This window comes from Rhipicephalus microplus, chromosome 2 (assembly GCF_043290135.1).
Source record: "Rhipicephalus microplus isolate Deutch F79 chromosome 2, USDA_Rmic, whole genome shotgun sequence".
In the NCBI taxonomy this organism is placed as follows: domain Eukaryota; kingdom Metazoa; phylum Arthropoda; class Arachnida; order Ixodida; family Ixodidae; genus Rhipicephalus; species Rhipicephalus microplus.
Window position 1 is genome coordinate 157,726,101 of NC_134701.1, and position 16,609 is coordinate 157,742,709.

Genomic DNA, 16,609 nt, shown 5'->3' on the forward strand with positions numbered 1-16,609 from the left:
ATATATATATATATATATATATATATATATATATATATATATATATTCTCGAAGTTTTCAAGCGCCGTAATCTAAACCGGCTCACCAGATACACACGAGCACTAATATTCAGTAAACAAACAAACAGAACTATCGTGGAAAAAAATTATGCAATCACACCGTGGCGTGCGCACGCCGCGTGTTCACACAACATTTATTGCAGCATAAACATTACGAGGAGCGAAGCGAAATCATTCTCGGCAGCTCACTGCGGTCCTTCATGAGTTCCAGTATCTCGGTGGAATACTGCACTTCCTCCCGAAACTGCGCTACGTCGCGGTGCTCGTGGATGAAGCCGGCCAGCATGGTGACCAGGGCTTCCTTGACCGAGGGCAGTTCGCTCAGCAGCGGCTGGACACTGTGCGTGGCCAGAGAGAGCAGGGCGCTGAGCAGGAACTGCCGGCAGTCTCCGTCGACGCGCGGCAGCAGGTCGACCGTGTCGCGCGCGAACTCCGAGTCGGCGAGCTTGGCGCGGAAGCTGTCCTCCTGGGCGCACAGCGATGCCACGAGGAAGCTGGCCTTGGTCTTCAGACGCCTGCATGTTGAGCCGGTAAGGAGCATTCGACCATGAAAACGTTCGGAAGAAATCGCCGTATTTATTTCTTCGGATTAATGAGTATTCTCGTCTGTATACTGGCTGATAGATAGATGACAGGTGGGAGCACCAGCCAGATCTTTAAATAATGTTTACACAGAAGGATTTGCCCTTGCTAATGTCGCGATTAAAATAAGAGTATCGCCAATGCATTGAATGAGACTGCCCTCGTTCAGAGTGGTCTTTAAGACTTCACACTTGTGTTTCCTCTTTATGCTTCATTTATGCATATTTGTCTTGCCTTTCTTCCTTGATACGTAAAGGCGTCATGGACCACGTTTCCAAGTAATCATCGAATGACCTCGGTATGAGCTTATTGACTCGCGAATCAGTCACGGCTAATGTATCTGCCGATTTAGTCGAGATTGAGATAATTTGCAGGCGTTTTTAATGTAGTTTCTCTCTTTTTTTTTCTTCGCGATCAGCGCACCGGAAGCTAGGGAAAGAGGATTGACACAGGTGAAAGAGGTTACGTCAGTACGCCCCGTGACATTGAATTTTTTCGATGGTGAATCACCTCTTTGAAGTTTAATTATGAGGATCGCTATAAAAAGAAATTAAGACTGGCAATCAGCAAAGGACGCTATTTGCTCGCCGTCTTCGCAGTTGGTTTTGCCGCAGCGTCAGGCATCTTAAGAGAGTTGAAGACATTATTTCGAGCAGTAATTAGGGAACTTAAAATAATTAGCTTTTCAATTCCTGAAGTTAGGCAGTTAAGTCAAATGGGAGAAGTGAAGCGCTTCATGCGAAGAAGCTATTGGCGCTTTGAGATTTTGCAAAAGTACCCTCTAGTAACAACAGCGAATTAATGAATTTCTCCTAAACTCTGTGGCAAAATCGAAACGTGAAAGAGCAAAACTGCCTTAATCTTCTAAGACGTCCGGAATGAAAGAGCTTTGTCACATCAATCACGAACCGACTTCGTTGTGAGGGTGTGTGGGCTGCGCTTGCAATTACAGCACGCATGACGCACACTCATTAACGAAAGGGGAAGAACTGCACCCCTATAAACACTGTTTCCGACAGTGACATCATTGTAGTCGACTGCCTGTTGCGATCAGCGGTCTCTTGGTTTCGGTTTCGCCGCAGGATAGCGGAGAATTTTATCAATTCACTGTTATTACTATAGAGACCGCTTTTACGAAATCGGAGGTCACTGCCACAGAAACAAGCGTGCATGACCGAGGAGGGGAGGAGCGGCTATCGCTTCTTCGAATGAAGGACTTCAATTGCACCATTTGACTTAATTGCCTAACTCCACTAATCAAAGAGTTACGTATTTTATGTTTCCCAATTCTTGCTCGAACTGATGTCCTCAACCTTCTTAACAAGTCTGTCATATGAGTTATTCTAAGGTCGCAGGTTCGGTTCCTGTTCACGGCAAGTTATCTTCTCACCCACTTTTCTTTCTTCACATTTACTATACGATTTGGTCTAACAACTTCCCCTATACTTTCCTTGGCATTATTGTCTGTTAGATGTTATTTATACAGTGTGAAAACATGAAAAAATGAGCCCATCAGTATACACTTCTTTCCCTTATTTATTACCGAGGTCTCGTACTGGCAGACTTGGTGCATTTAGGTTGTATACGAGGGACTATTCGTCAGCTGCCAGCTCGTAATAAGTTCACGTGCTACGTGATGCCAAACAGGCTCATAAAGAGTGGGCCACACTTGCCACCATGACTACTGGTGGCACTGACTGACACTCCCACGTTTAAATTCACATATATACCCAAGAAAGTGACTGGGGGAATAGCCGCTGTGGTAGCTCAGTGGTAGAGCGTCGAACGCGTTATTCGAAGGTCGCAGGTTTAGTTCCTGCTCACGGCAAGTTATCTTTTCACCCACTTTTGTTTCTTCAGATTTACTACACAATTCGGTCTAATAACTTCCCCTATACTTTTCTTGGCATTACTGTCTGTTAAATGTTATTATATATATATATATATATATATATATATATATATATATATATATATATATATATATTGACGCGTGTGTACTGGTGGACCAAAACGACGATAAGGGGATTTGGCGGACACCAGCAAGTGGAGCTCTGGGTGATCGAAGATCAACAAGGCAATCTTGCTGTTCGGCTGCTGAAAGTCGCTGTGTCAACGTTTATCTGCCTTTGGTTCGCGCTGTACCACGACACTGGCGGAGGTGCTGGGGCGCAACCCTACCTAATGCTCCAGACACCCACTGGGAGCCGTTCATCTAGCTCGGACGCTTTGTCACCCATTGCAACTCCCGTGCACTGGTTCAGTCGGCGGCTGATAGGCCTCGCTCCAGAGTTCACTCCTTCCACGGAACCTCGCAAGTGCCGATTACGTCTCCAAATGGCCAACGCCAGTCCGCAACCGGCGCCCCAAGGCCCCCCGCCAACACAGCCTTCACAGTAACCATCTTTCAACCGCTGGTTCCCGATCACTGTAGTGGCGGCGCCCATGAAGACGTGTACGACTGGCTTGAGCACTATGAGCGTTTCGCCAAGATTAATCTGTGGTCTGAACAAGAAAAGCTCTCACGCACCTATTTCTACCTTGACGGCGGTGCGAAAATTTGGCACGAGAACAGAGAAGCCACTCTGTTAACTTGGGGCGACTTCCGACAACAGCTTGTCGATACGTTCACCAATGTCGATCGACGCGACCGTGCGCAGCAGCTGTTGGAGCTACGGGTTCCAAAACCCAATGAAAGCGTTACTATGTTTGCTGAAGATATGACTCGTCTTTTTCGTCGAGCTGACCCGAACATGAGGGAAGATAGGAAGTTGAGCTACCTCATGCGCGGCGTTAAGGAGCAACTTTTCGCCGGGCCACCCTCCAAGTACCGTAGTTGACTTTACCAAGGAGGCTACGGCTATCGACCGGGCCCTCCATCAACGATGCAGGCAGTATCATCGAATGTCTAGCAGCGCCTTAATCAATGCTGCCGCCATACCTGAGGATCAAAGCTCCCTGCGAGACCTGATTAGGGAGATAGTTCGCGAAGAACTGCAAAAGTTCTGGAATCCAGTTGCTCAAACCCCCGTTGCGTCCATCGTTGAACTGGTACGCGACGAAATCCACCACGCATTTTCTACTGCTGGTCCTGGTGAGGAGCACCGTCCCTTGAGTTATGCCGATGCTCTGCGACGTTCACCATCTGGTACATCGCCGCCATATCACCCAGTGCCGACGGCCCCTTGGTCACCGCCGCAAGAGCAGACCCTGAGCCGACCGCCAAGCCAACCGACGTACCACCAGGCGTCCACAGCAGCACCATGGATATCGTCGCAAGAAGGGAGGCTCAGAAGTCCACCGCTCCGAAGAACAGCCGCATGGCGCACAATCGATCGGCGTCCACTATGCTTTAACTGCGGAGGTACAAGTCATATTGCCCGTCATTGCTGGCACCGCAGTGATTCGTTCCGCCCTCTTCAAACATGGTCTGACGATCGACGTGCAAACGAAGAATACATAACACGCCGGAAGGACGCCTCTTTTCATGGAGCCCGTTTTCACTTTTACGAATACCGTACTTCTGACGAGGAGGCAATACCTACCCGCCAGCCAGGTTTGGGACGTCAATTACGCTCTCCTTCTCCCGCTCATTCACATTCGTCACACCGACGTACCTCCGCTGACCTTAACGCAAGAAGGTCACCCAGCCCGCGCCGGGGAAACTGAGGGCGGCGACCTCCGGGGGTAAGGTTGCAGGCCATGAAGATGACGACGAAAAGCCCCCATTACACGACGCTGTAAATCCGACAAGACGTGAGAGCGACGACATTGTGACCGCCGACCTGAGTGTTTTTCTTGACGGCCAGACAGTAACAGCCTTAGTCGACACCGGTGCCGACTTTTCTATTATCAGTCTGGACCTCGCCATCCGCCTTAGGAAAGTGAAGACGCCATGGACAGGCCCTCAAATAAGGAGGGCAGGTGGTCAGTTATTGATGCCCTCTGGAAGATGCACAGTGAGAATTGACATAGGAGGTTCTTCTTTCGTTGCGTCGTTCGTCGTTCTCGCCGCATGCTGCAAGGATCTAATTAGTGGTATGGACTTCTTACGAGAGTACAGCGCCGTCATCAATATCCCAGACAGTTTGATTACATTCCGCAGCAGTTCGGGCGCACCTGACTGTACACAGGCGCGACCAAACCAATTGCGTCTAACTGATGACGATGTGGTTCTCCCTCCTCGGTCATGCACGCTTGTTTCTGTGGCAGCCGCTATCCAGTTTGACGGCGAAGGAGTAGCAGACCGAATAACCTCGCTCCTCCTCACACACGGCATTTCCGTCGCAAGAGGTATCGTCAGTGTCACCGCTGGACGCACGGACTTGCTTCTGATAAATTTTAGTGATGACCGCCGGCACCTTCCAAAAGGCATGGCCGTCGCTTACTTCGACGATATCACAGACGCAGAAGGCTGCTTGGCAGTAGTCGACGAGGCGCCAAAACTTGATTCAACGCCAGTTCTCGATGTTAGCACTACTTTGCCTAAGAACAAGCGAAAGAGGCTTCTTGAGCTACTGGCCGAATTCAAAGACTGCTTTTCGACAACATCAAGAGTTGGCCGCACGCCTCTAACCAAGCATCAGATAATTACCGAGGACATGGCGAGACCAATTCACCAAAACCCCTATCGCGTGGCTGCAAAGGAACGCGAAGCGATACAAGAGCAAGTCGACAAAATGCTAGAGGATGACGTCATTCAGCCCTCGAAAAGCCCCTGGGCGTCACCTGTAGTCCTCGTTAGAAAAAAAAAAACGGCAGCCTGCGCTTCTGTGTAGATTACCGAAAACTCAATCAGGTGACAAAGAGAGATGTGTATCCACTTCCTCGTATAGATAACTCTCTCGACAGACTTCGACATGCTCGTTACTTCTCATCGATGGACTTAAAAAGTGGGTATTGGCAAATCGAGGTAGACCCAAGAGACTGCGAGAAGACTGCTTTTGTGACACCAGATGGCTTATATGAATTTAGTCTTGCCCTTTGGTTTATGCTCAGCCCCTGCCGCCTTTCAAAGACTTATGGATACCGTACTTTCTGGGTGGAAGTGGAAAACCTGCTTGGTCTACCTTGATGATGCCGCAACATTTGACGAGCACCTTAAAAGACTTGAGGCAGTTTTACAAGCCATACGGTCTGCGGGCTTGACGTTGAAGCCTGAAAAGTGCCACTTTTACTATGAAGAGCTGCAATTTCTTGGCCACGTTGTCAGTCACGCAGGCGTTCGTCCTGATCCTGAAAAGATCGCAGCTGTTGCACAGTTCCCGGTGCTGACTGATAAGAAGGCTGTCCGACGATTCCTCGGACTATGTGCATATTATAGGCGATTCATCGCGGACTTCGCACGCATCGCATCACCGTTAACCCGCCTCACGAGAGAAGACGTTGCTTTCCAATGGAGCAACGAAGAGGAAGCTGCTTTTAAGAACCTCCGCCAGCAACTACAGACGCCTCCAGTGCTTGCCCACTTTGATGAGAAAGCGCCAACGATGCTACACACTGATGCCAGCAATATTGGTTTGGGAGCTGTGCTTGTGCAACTGCAAGAGGGCACACAAAGAGTAATCGCCTACGCAAGCCGAACACTAACACGCGCCGAGACTAATTACTCCAGGACTGAGAAAGAATGCCTCGCCGTGGTGTGGGTGGTCACAAAATTTCGCCCGTATTTATACGGCCGCCCTTTCAAAGTCATCAGCGACCACCATTCACTGTGTTGGTTGACAAATCTTAAAGATCCTACCGGCAGATTAGCGCGTTGGAGTCTCAGGCTGCAGGAGTACGACATGACTGTCGTACACAAGTCAGGGAATCGCCACATGGACGCCGACTGTATATCCCGCTCACCCATTGAACCGGCAACTCTATCCGATGAGGAGGAAACAGCATTTCTCGGTGTGCTTGACTCAACCGCTATTGCACAGCAACAACGTGGTGACCCTGAGTTACTTGCCCTAATTAATTACCTGGAGGGAAGATCTCAGAAGGTACCAACTGTTTTCGTAAGAGCGCCGTCATCATTTTGCTTACGGGGCGGAGTACTGTACAAAAGAAATTTCTCTTCGACAGAATCTGCGTATTCGCTCGTCATTCCAGCAGCCCTTCGCTCCGAAGTACTCGAAGCATGCCACAACGAGGTGACTTCAGGCCACTTAGGTTACACAAGAACGTTGGCTAAAGTACGGCAGCGCTACTTCTGGCCAAGATTGACCATAGCCGTAAAACACCATGTTCGTACTTGCCTCGACTGCCAGCGACGGAAGTCACCGCCGACTAAACCAGCTGGCCTCCTGCAGCCCGTGCAGGTCCCAAGAACACCATTAGACCAGATTGGCTTGGATATTTTGGGCCCACTTCGTACTTCTACTGCTGGGAACTGCTGGGTTATTGTCGCGACTGATCACCTTACCCGTTATGCTGAAACAAAGGCTATCCAGAGAGGTACAGCAGCGGAGGTGGCACAATTTTTTATCGAGAACGTTGCCCTGCGGCATGGTGCACCAAGCGTCGTAATCACAGACAGAGGAACCGCATTTACGGCAGCTCTTTTAGAACAAGTCCTCATGCATAGTGGAACAACCCATCGTAAGACCACCGCCTACCACCCGCAAACGAACGGGCTTACAGAGCGCCTGAACAAAACAATTGAAGACATGCTTTCAATGTACGTAGACGTGGAACACAAAAATTGGGACGAAATCTTGCCATATATCACGTTTGCATACAACACTGCCAAGCAAGAAACAACCCAGATGACCCCGTTCAGCCTAATTCACGGAAGGGAAGTACGAACCATGTTAGATGCGATGCTAGCGCAGGAATGCGACGACATCGAACCGGACGCCGAGATGTTTACAGAACGAGCGGAAGAAGCAAGGCCACTAGCACGCCTGCGAATACAGCCACAACAAGAGTACGACGCGAGCCGCTACAATTCTCGCCGCAGAACAGTCGTTTACCAGACCGGCGACAGAGTATGGGTTTGGACGCCCATACGGAAACGAGGACTCTCTGAAAAGCTCCCAAGGAGATACTTTGGGCCATATCTAGTACTGCGACGACTGAGTGATGTTACTTACGAGGTCGTCCCCGACAGTTCATGTAGTACGAGGCTTCGCCAGCGCCGTCCTGAACTAGTTCACGTTGTGCGCATGAAGCCTTATGAAAGGTAGTGACTGCGCAAGAAACTTCTTAAAGAACAGACAAAACAAAACTGCACTACTGGTTTAGCATCGGGGCGATGCTCATTAAGGGGGAGGGGCAAATTACGCGTGTGTACTGGTGGTCCAAAACGATGATAAGGGGATTTGGCGGACACCAGGTAGTGGAGCTCTGGTTGATCGAAGATAAACAAGGCGATCTTGCTGTTCGGCTGCTGAGAGTCGCTGTGTCAAGGTTTATCTGCCTTTGGTTCGCGCTGTACCGCGACAATATATATATATATATATATATATATATATGTAAATATATATATATATATATATATATATATATATAAATATATACATATATATATATATATATATATATATATATATATATATATATATATATATATATATATATATATATATATATATATGTATATATTCATATATATATATATATCTTGTAAGGCAACGTTTCTGGCTGCAAGACACTTTTACTTGCCGAGTCTCTGCCCCACAACACAGGTCAGACTGATGATGATGAGTATGTACATATAAGATGACGCGTATGAATAATGCTCACACTTATTTCCCCCCCCCCCTCCCGCGTAAGCGGCCAGCCCGGACGCGTATAGATGGAAACGGAACGTCGAACGAATGGCTTCAGACGCGATACGTGGGCAATCTCCGAACCACGACAGCAACGATCCGAAGAAAGGTCGGTGGAAGTGAGACGATAGTTCACTGGGGACGTTTGTCCATTGATTGTATATGATCCAATGAAGCGTTACTGAAACTTGTCACAGAATCCTGGAGTACGAATGGGCGTCCAAAGCAACACTTCATCCTCCGGACTGAAGGAGACGTCGCGATGAGAGCTGTCGTAGCGTTGCTTGCGATCTTGCTGATTGGCTTCTGTATTAAGGCGAGCCTGTTGCCGACATTCTTCGAGCCTTGTGATGAACTGCTGTGATACGGTTGCCGAGGCGTCGGTTGGCACATTTATGAAAGAGACATCGATGGTGAATGTCGGTGAACGGCCGTACACGAGGTAGAAAGGCGAGCAGCCAGTAGTTCTTTGAACAGCGGTGTTATGGGCAAACGTCCCAAAAGGCAAAATTGTATCCCAGTTGTTGTGGTTTGGTGCGATGTACATCGATAGCATGTGTGTTAGTGTCCGCTGAAATCTCTCTGTCAGCCCATTAGTTCGGGGATGGTAGGCTGACGTCGTCTTATGTACTGTGCCACAGGTTGTGAGCAGGGTTTCGATTATGGTGGACAGGAACGTCTTGCCGCAATCACTCAGGAGGACGCGAGGTGCACCGTGACGCAATACAATGGCGTTTAGAAAAGTCTGCGACGTCTGAAGCAGAACTTGTGCGTAGTGCAGCAGTCTCTGCGTACCGTGTCAGGTGGTCGACAGCAGTCACAATCTAACGATTACCTGCTGGCGTGATGGGGAGAGGTCCGAGTATGCCAACGATGGTAAATGGAGTCTCAGGACACGGGGTAGGTTGCAGAAGGCCAACAGAAGACGAAGTTGGTCGCTTCCGCCGTTGACACAGATGGCAAGATGCAACGTACTTGGCCACAAAGGTAGAGATGCCTGGCCAGAAGAAACGGTTTCTGATGCGGCTTTGTGTTTTGTGAAATCCCAAGTGGCCTGCACATGCATGGGTCGTCGTGAAAGGCTTCGAGGACTTGATAACGTAGAGAACGCGGAAGTACTGGAACCCAGCGGTGTTCATCAGTAGTGTAAACATAACGATGGAGCACATTGTTATCGAGCTTAAATTGCCGTAGTTGTCAGCGCAATCTAGCATTAGGAGTAAGTGATACGCCATTTAGGCGTTGTATAATGCGATTGCAATATGGATCATCACGCTGGCGTGTGGCGAACTCGGTGTAGCGATTTGAAGCCGGCGTGTCGATAACCGCAAGGTGTGATAATGTGTGGGGTGACGCAGTGCCTTGCCCACCACACGAGCAATAAGCTGACGTACTTGATGATGAAAGCGGAAGGGGGCAGTGAGAGAGAAAGCATCTGCATCTTGGTGTCTTTTGCCAGACTAATAGATGACGTCAAAATCGTACTCTTGTAGGCGGAGCACCCAACTACCGAGGCGACCAGACAAGTTTCTCAGTGTCGAGAGCCAGCACAAGGCGTGGTCGTCTGTAATAACCGTGAAGTGGCGTCCGTAAAGATATGGTCAAAATTTTTGTATGGCCCAAACGACAGCAAGGCACTCCTGCTCAGTTATGGAGTAGTTCTGTTCAGCATCCGTAAGAGCACGACTAGCAGATGCTATAACTCTTTCCCGTGAAGTGGCATCCAGCTGTAGAAGAACTGCACCAATGCCATGGCCACTCGCGTCGGTGTGCAGACAAGTAGGTGCGTTCTCGTCGAAATGGCACAGAACAGGGTCGGACGTTAAAGCATTCTTGAGGGCTTGAAAGGCACGCTCGCAGTCGTCGTTTCAAGCGAAAGTTGATACGGATGTGAGCAGCTTGTGCAGTGGCGACGCGATGGCAGCAAAATGACTAATGAAGCGGCGGAAGTAAGATGCCAGGCCCAGGAAACTTCGTAGGTGTTTCTGATTTTCTGGCTGAGGGTAGCGTATCACGGCAGCAAGCTTGTCAGGATCTGGACGAATGCCATCTTTGCTGACAAGGTGGCCCAACACCTTAATGGTCTTGTTGGCGAAATGGCATTTTTTTTGTGTTAAGCTGAAGTTCAGCACTAGAAATACATGTCAAAACTTCGTCCAAACGATCAAGATGCTGATGAAAAGAAGTGGAGAAAATGACGATGTAATCTAGATAACAGAGACATGTTTTCCATTTTAGGCCGCGTAGAACTGTGTTAATCATGCGTTCAAACGTGGCAGGAGCGTTACATAAACCGAATGACATGACGTTGAATTCGTACAGCCCGTCTGGTGTTGCAAAGGCAGTTTTTTCTTCGTCCGCTTCGTGCATAGGTATTTGCCAATAACCAGACCGTAAATCGAGGCTGGAGAAAAATTCAGCGCCTTGCAGAGAGTCAAGTGCGTCGTCGACTCGTGGCATCGGCTAAACGTCTTTGCGCGTGATCTTATTAAGTGCTCGATAATCGACGCAGAATCGCACCGAACCATCCTTCATATATATATAAACAATCGTTTGAATAATTAAATTGCGATAAACAAAAAAAGACACAAGGCATAACATGGATAAACAGAATGCAGAAACGGAGTGATATGCTAAAAAATGAATAATCGATAAGAGCAGGCATGTTTCAAAGATGATTGAAACTTTTGTAATGATAACGTTTGTAGTTCACGGTTGAGAGCATTCCCAAAGGAAATTGTGATGAAACAGGCACTTTGCTTGCCATAGTTCATCGCGACTTTGGGTAGCGAAAAATTGTTTCGCATAGAAAACCTGTTCTTATTCTTATTTATGAATCGACGGATTGAAAGGGAGGCAAGCGAAACTTGGTGGTTCATGACTTTATGCAGCAAGACCATGAGGCTAGCTTTGTATGTGGAAACAGGATATATATTCAATTCTAGAAATAGTGGCTTCGACGATGAAACAGGGGTGAGAAGGCGAACACTTTGAGCGCGTGCTCCTAGATTCTAACCAAACAAGAGATGTGGATATAAAAAAGAAATTTTCCTCCAGTGGTAACACAATATGAGATTCGTGCGTGGATAAACGCATGATAAATTGAGAAAAGTCTTTGACTGGAGAAGCTTGAACGCGTTTTAATTAATGTCCTTATGACCAAGCCAATTTTTAAACTACCGAATCGACATGTGTGTTGAACTTCAGATGGAATTCTACAATGACACCCAGGAAATTCACAGAACTTATTCGTTTAATTTCAACATTGCTTATCCGTGCGTCACTAATGCAGGCAGATGTCACTAATTTATGAGGAGAATGGAAAGCTATGAGCTGAGAGTTTACAGGGTTTATACTTATACAACTTTTAAGACACCAGTCTTCAAGCTACTGTGTAGTTTACCTTATCTAAAAGCTCAGGGTTGTTAGAGGAAAGAACTATGATTGTCGTGTCGTCGGCGTACACAAAATACATAGCACAAGATAAGTAATTCGGCAGGTCGGTATAAAACGTCAAAAACAAGAGCGGACCAAAAATTGATCCATGCGGTACAGCTTTGGTGATCCGATTATGTTGAGAAAAGGTGGAATTGGTAAAGACACTTTCACATTAGTTTGAAAGAGAATCTTATAACTTGCGAAAACGGACCAATATTACCGGAACTAACTTAGACAACAGAACTTGATGGTTACTATTGTCAAAGGCGTTTTTTTTAAATAAATGAACATTGAGCCGCTTAATAGTCTCCTGTAGAAATTCGTTCGGATCCCGCAATAAAAAATAATGCCAGCGTGTTCTGTTGAAAGACCTGCACCCAAACTGTGACGAGAACAGTATGTTAAGTTTTACGAAGTAGCTAGGCATACAAACTTGGATTAACTTTTCTACTATTTTGCTATAATATGGGAGTGTATAATTTAGCCTGCAGTTTTTAACTAACGTCGGATCGCCCTTCTTTAGTGTAGGAACTACTTTAGCGACCGTGAGTTGTCTGGGAAAAATTCTTATCTCAAAGGTCAAGTTGACTTCATGGCAGATAGCTTCAGCCGTAACGTGTTTGACTGATTTATTATGTATTGAGTATATGTTAACTGTAAAGGCCAGCTCCTCTATTTTTAGATGTTTAATGAGCATCAGCACTTCTTCAGTTGTGCAAGGACGCAGGAAGCAAGATTAGAGTTGCCTTTCCAGCTGTAGCACTCGGAGACAAAAGACAAAAAAATAAGTTACAAAATAATGTCACGTATTAGTCATGGCGTGGAAGATGGTTGTGATGATTTTAATAATGGGAAAGAACACGTTTATTAGGCGGAATCGCACCACTAAAAGAAAGCTGCACACAATGGTATTGGTGGGGGCGAATGATGTGTTCGGAGGCCGTCGGGGGATAGATAGCACGCTGAATTTCCAGGCAGCGTCAACCACTCGAGACACGCCCCCCCGAAACAGATGCGTGCGCGTCACCGCGTTCATGCCAGATGAATCGCCGCATGTGTCGTATCACCAAAAGAGATAAGGCTGCTGGCCGGCATGCACAAAACGAGCAACTAAACGCTTCGCGGCAATACGGTACTTATCTCTTCGGTATTTTGTACTATTTTGTTGTCGATAGCGACAGTCTTGAAGACAGTTGTCTTGTTATCACGATATAAAAAAGCATTGACTATATTCCACTTCTGCTTGACGCCTGTGCAAGCGCCGATTTTCTGTTCAAAATTTTTTTTCGCTTGCTTTAAGGCACCGTTTGAGTGCGCTGAAGCAGTCTGGTAACGTTCTTCAAGTCAGGTGTTGAATGGCTGCCTTTTTATTTTACGATATCGAATATATTTCTTAAGAAGGGATACTAAGAGATCCGCTGACACCCACGAGCAACGTGGTGTACCATATCGCTTGGCAAAATGGTCATTTTCAGTGCTAACTTTTACCACTTTTAATATATTCAAGATAAGTTCACGCAATGCTAGTCCAGCATCAGAAAACACATAGAATGTTAGAAAAATTAGTGTGTTCTATTACTTTGCATTGACGTGATTCACAAAATAAGCGTTTTTATAGGCAGTGTAAGTTGCTGCAGATATTCGCTCAAATAATAACCGTGCACGTTGTCATACTTCCTAAGACATGTTTGAAAAATCTTCACCAGATGACCGCAAACAGTCATGGTCACAACAGCATTGTGAAAAGAGGCGTCGGTAGGCAAGGGCGCAAGTGCTTGTCCCGAAAAGAACGTTCTATGACCTAACCAGTGCCTCCCTGTAACTTTCTTTAAAGGACAGATACGCCACAGTAGTCCAGTGGTGCTATACTGCGGAGCCAATGCCACGGCATTGAATGCCGGTCAAGCATGGCGACCGCATTTCAACGTAGGCGAAATGCGCAATGCCCATGGGCAGTGCTCATGGGCATGCCGTGCATGCCCATGAGCATGCACGGCATGCTACCCAATGCCATGGGTAGCATGCCGTGCATTTTAAGATGGCTGTAGGAGGTTGATCGACCCGTGAACTCGCATAGGAAAATGTAGGACGGACGGATGAACAGTGTCAATTTTCATGAAAGGGAACACGTTGGCGCGTGGCCTGCCCGCTCCGGCAGCTGCTGGCGGCGCGTTCAAGTGGAAGCGAGCAAAACAACCATCCGTTGCTGATACGAAACCAGCGGCAAGATTGCAGCCCCCTCCCCCTTCAAGGTGATTACGCGAGAGCCGGTAATCGCCTTGAAGGGGAGGTGTTGCAATCTTGCCATATCCTATATCAGCAACGAATGGTTGTTTTGCTCGCCGCGATGTGACGCGAAAACAGACTGTGGTGGCTCTCGCTTCCGCTTGAACGCGCTGCCAGCAGCCGCCGGAGCGGGCAGGCCACGCGCCACCGTGTTCCTTTTCATTCAAATTGAACGGCACTCCGAGATAATTCTTGCCGAGCCTGTCTGACGGATCAGCATGGATCAGCCGCAGTAGTAGGCCAGTAGCGAGGAGCGCACCATCTGAGCTGCACGGGAGCGAATGTAGAGATGGTTTGAAAACATACTACGCCATCCTCATTACTTGCGCTGTCAGCATCATGGAGTTGCTTCTTCATCGGAGCACAAGCATCTAAGGGCCAAACCTCATAAGCGCGGAAATGCACGCGACAGCGACGAGCGACGCGACGTAGATCGTCTTCGCGCGATCGGTCGCTAGCGCAGGCAAACCTCTTTCACGCGACGGCTTCGGCGAGTGAATTCCACTATTGCTGGCATGAGGCCGTCTACTCTCACCAAGTAAGCCGCGTAGTGAGCGGCATGCAATTTAAAAATAAGATATATTGTTGTGTAATGGAACGAAAAGCGTTTATTATTGCCTTGCAGCACTTTTTTTATATGCACATGCATAAACATTGTGTTATTTCTTGTTGCGTATACGTGCCTCGGGCAGGGTGACGTGCACCTATGTAGTCTTTGTCTTTTCCGGTTTTTCGCTATTGGCTGCTTGAGCCCAGCACTTCCGGACGATGAGCGACGGTTTCCAAATATGGAAAACCGAGCCATCGCGCGAAAACGAGCACGCGACACGTCGCGCGAACGCCCTGTTTCGTTGCTCATAGCATCGCTCGTCGCTGTCGCATGCATTTTCGCGCTTATGAGGTTTGCTCTTAAATCATTTCATTGGCAGCACAAGCGGCCCTTCCGCTGCCATATTAATTTTTGTTTTTTGCCCGAGCAATGCCCCCAACTCCTCCGAACCTTCTAGAATCATCTTTCCCGTAAGGGATGGGGCGGGGTGGTTTGTAGGGATTTTACGGTATAATAATATTAACCAGATGTCTCACCCGAGACGTTCAAATACAGATGTGCTTCAAACGCTTGCACACAGCAGAACAAATGCCAGACAATCCAGTCCCACTTCTACTGAGTATACTTCCCTCTTTAAATTGGCCGCCTTAAATATGGCACGAGTCTGTACTTGCTTTATTACTGACTAAATTCAATGATAGGTCTATTATAATGGACGTATCCTTTTGGATCATAGTGTATGCTACATTGATAGTTCACTGTGTCACATTTACAATGACAAATTGTGTTTCTAACCACTTTGTGCTGTTTGAAGCTGTATTAGCACAGTCAAAATGTTATTTCTTAGAAGTCGCGCTGTTATTCTTTGTTCTTCCTTTATATGTAATAAACTTGTAACTCTTGCACGAACTTTACGTACGCCCTTGTGTTCTGTGCTGCCTCACTATTAGTGCGACGTATGAGCGACAACGCCTCAGTCAGAAAGACAATGTTCTGCATCTAGCCTTGGTATACAAGACAAGCTCCAAGTCGGAAGTAAAACATCTGAATCTTCATCTCACCTGTTGGAGGTTTCGAAGAGGGTCCTTCGCAACACGGCCGGACCTCCGAGCTTCTCGAAGTTTGCGTAGCCGTCCCTGTTCTGCCGCACCATGCAAGACAGGGCGTACAGGGCCTTGCAGCGCACCTCGTCGTCCGTGTCGGAGTCCAGCAAGCGCATCAGCCGGCGTGCGCTCAGGAACGCCGCTCGCTGGCAGTGCGGGTTGTTCTGCACGAGCTCGGCGATCAGCGCGCAAGCCTCCACGCGAACCAACGAGCTGGGGTAGTCGAGAAGATCGGGGAACACCTGGTGCAATGTAACGGTTCCGGAGAAATTTGATTAAAAGGCCGTCATTGAACCTAGTGGAACATTGCTGAGTATACTTAACAACCACGCTTGCACACGCACGCGCGTGAAAACGAGAAAGCGGAAAAAGAACTGCAGCTTACACTACGTCTTCTTTTCGCGCCATTGTTCACGAAAGATGCACGAACAACCGCGTCATCGAAGGTTGATAACCCGGACTTATGAAGATTGTTGTTAGTAGTCTAGTGCGGACATGTTCCTAGGAACACAGACCTTCACGCACGTAGCTGTGTGCCGACTTGGTTGGCGCTATCTGTCATAAGTGGGCGGCTGTAGATTTTGACGTGTAGGACTCAAAATATTTGACTATTTTTCCACTACTGCTTGGTATCTGCTCATAAAGACAACAATCATCTGAATCTCTGGCGCTGATATTCCTTGAACTGCTTTCTAGGAATATTTTTTTATTATGCCGTGTTGTACAGTCCTCTGCCATTTCGCCTCCATCGAAATGCCACCGCCGCGGTCAGGATCAAACCTGCGACCTGCGGGACAGCAGCCGAACCCCCTTGCTGGCTGATCCACCGAGGAG

At 47.7% G+C, this 16,609-nt stretch overlaps 1 protein-coding gene across 1 annotated transcript; it reads right to left on the reverse strand.

Annotated features, from left to right (window-relative positions):
• Window positions 1-210: 210 nt before the first annotated feature.
• LOC119169698 (hsp70-binding protein 1-like) lies at window positions 211-16,245 on the reverse strand. The gene is made up of 2 exons (XM_037420726.2): window positions 15,734-16,245; window positions 211-574 (listed from the first exon to the last, which is right to left on the reverse strand). The coding sequence occupies exons 1-2, from the start codon at window positions 15,889-15,891 to the stop codon at window positions 211-213; spliced, it is 522 nt and encodes a 173-aa protein (XP_037276623.2). The 5' UTR covers window positions 15,892-16,245.
• Window positions 16,246-16,609: the final 364 nt, after the last annotated feature.

Bases quoted from the DNA above. Each gene is read 5' to 3' on its own strand.
- LOC119169698 (XM_037420726.2), bottom strand. From the start codon at position 15,891: ATGCGCTTGCTGGACTCCGACACGGACGACGAGGTGCGCTGCAAGGCC. The intron at 575-15,733 runs GTGAGATGAAGA...CTCAACATGCAG, and splicing joins CTCTTCGAAACCTCCAACAG to GCGTCTGAAGACCAAGGCCA.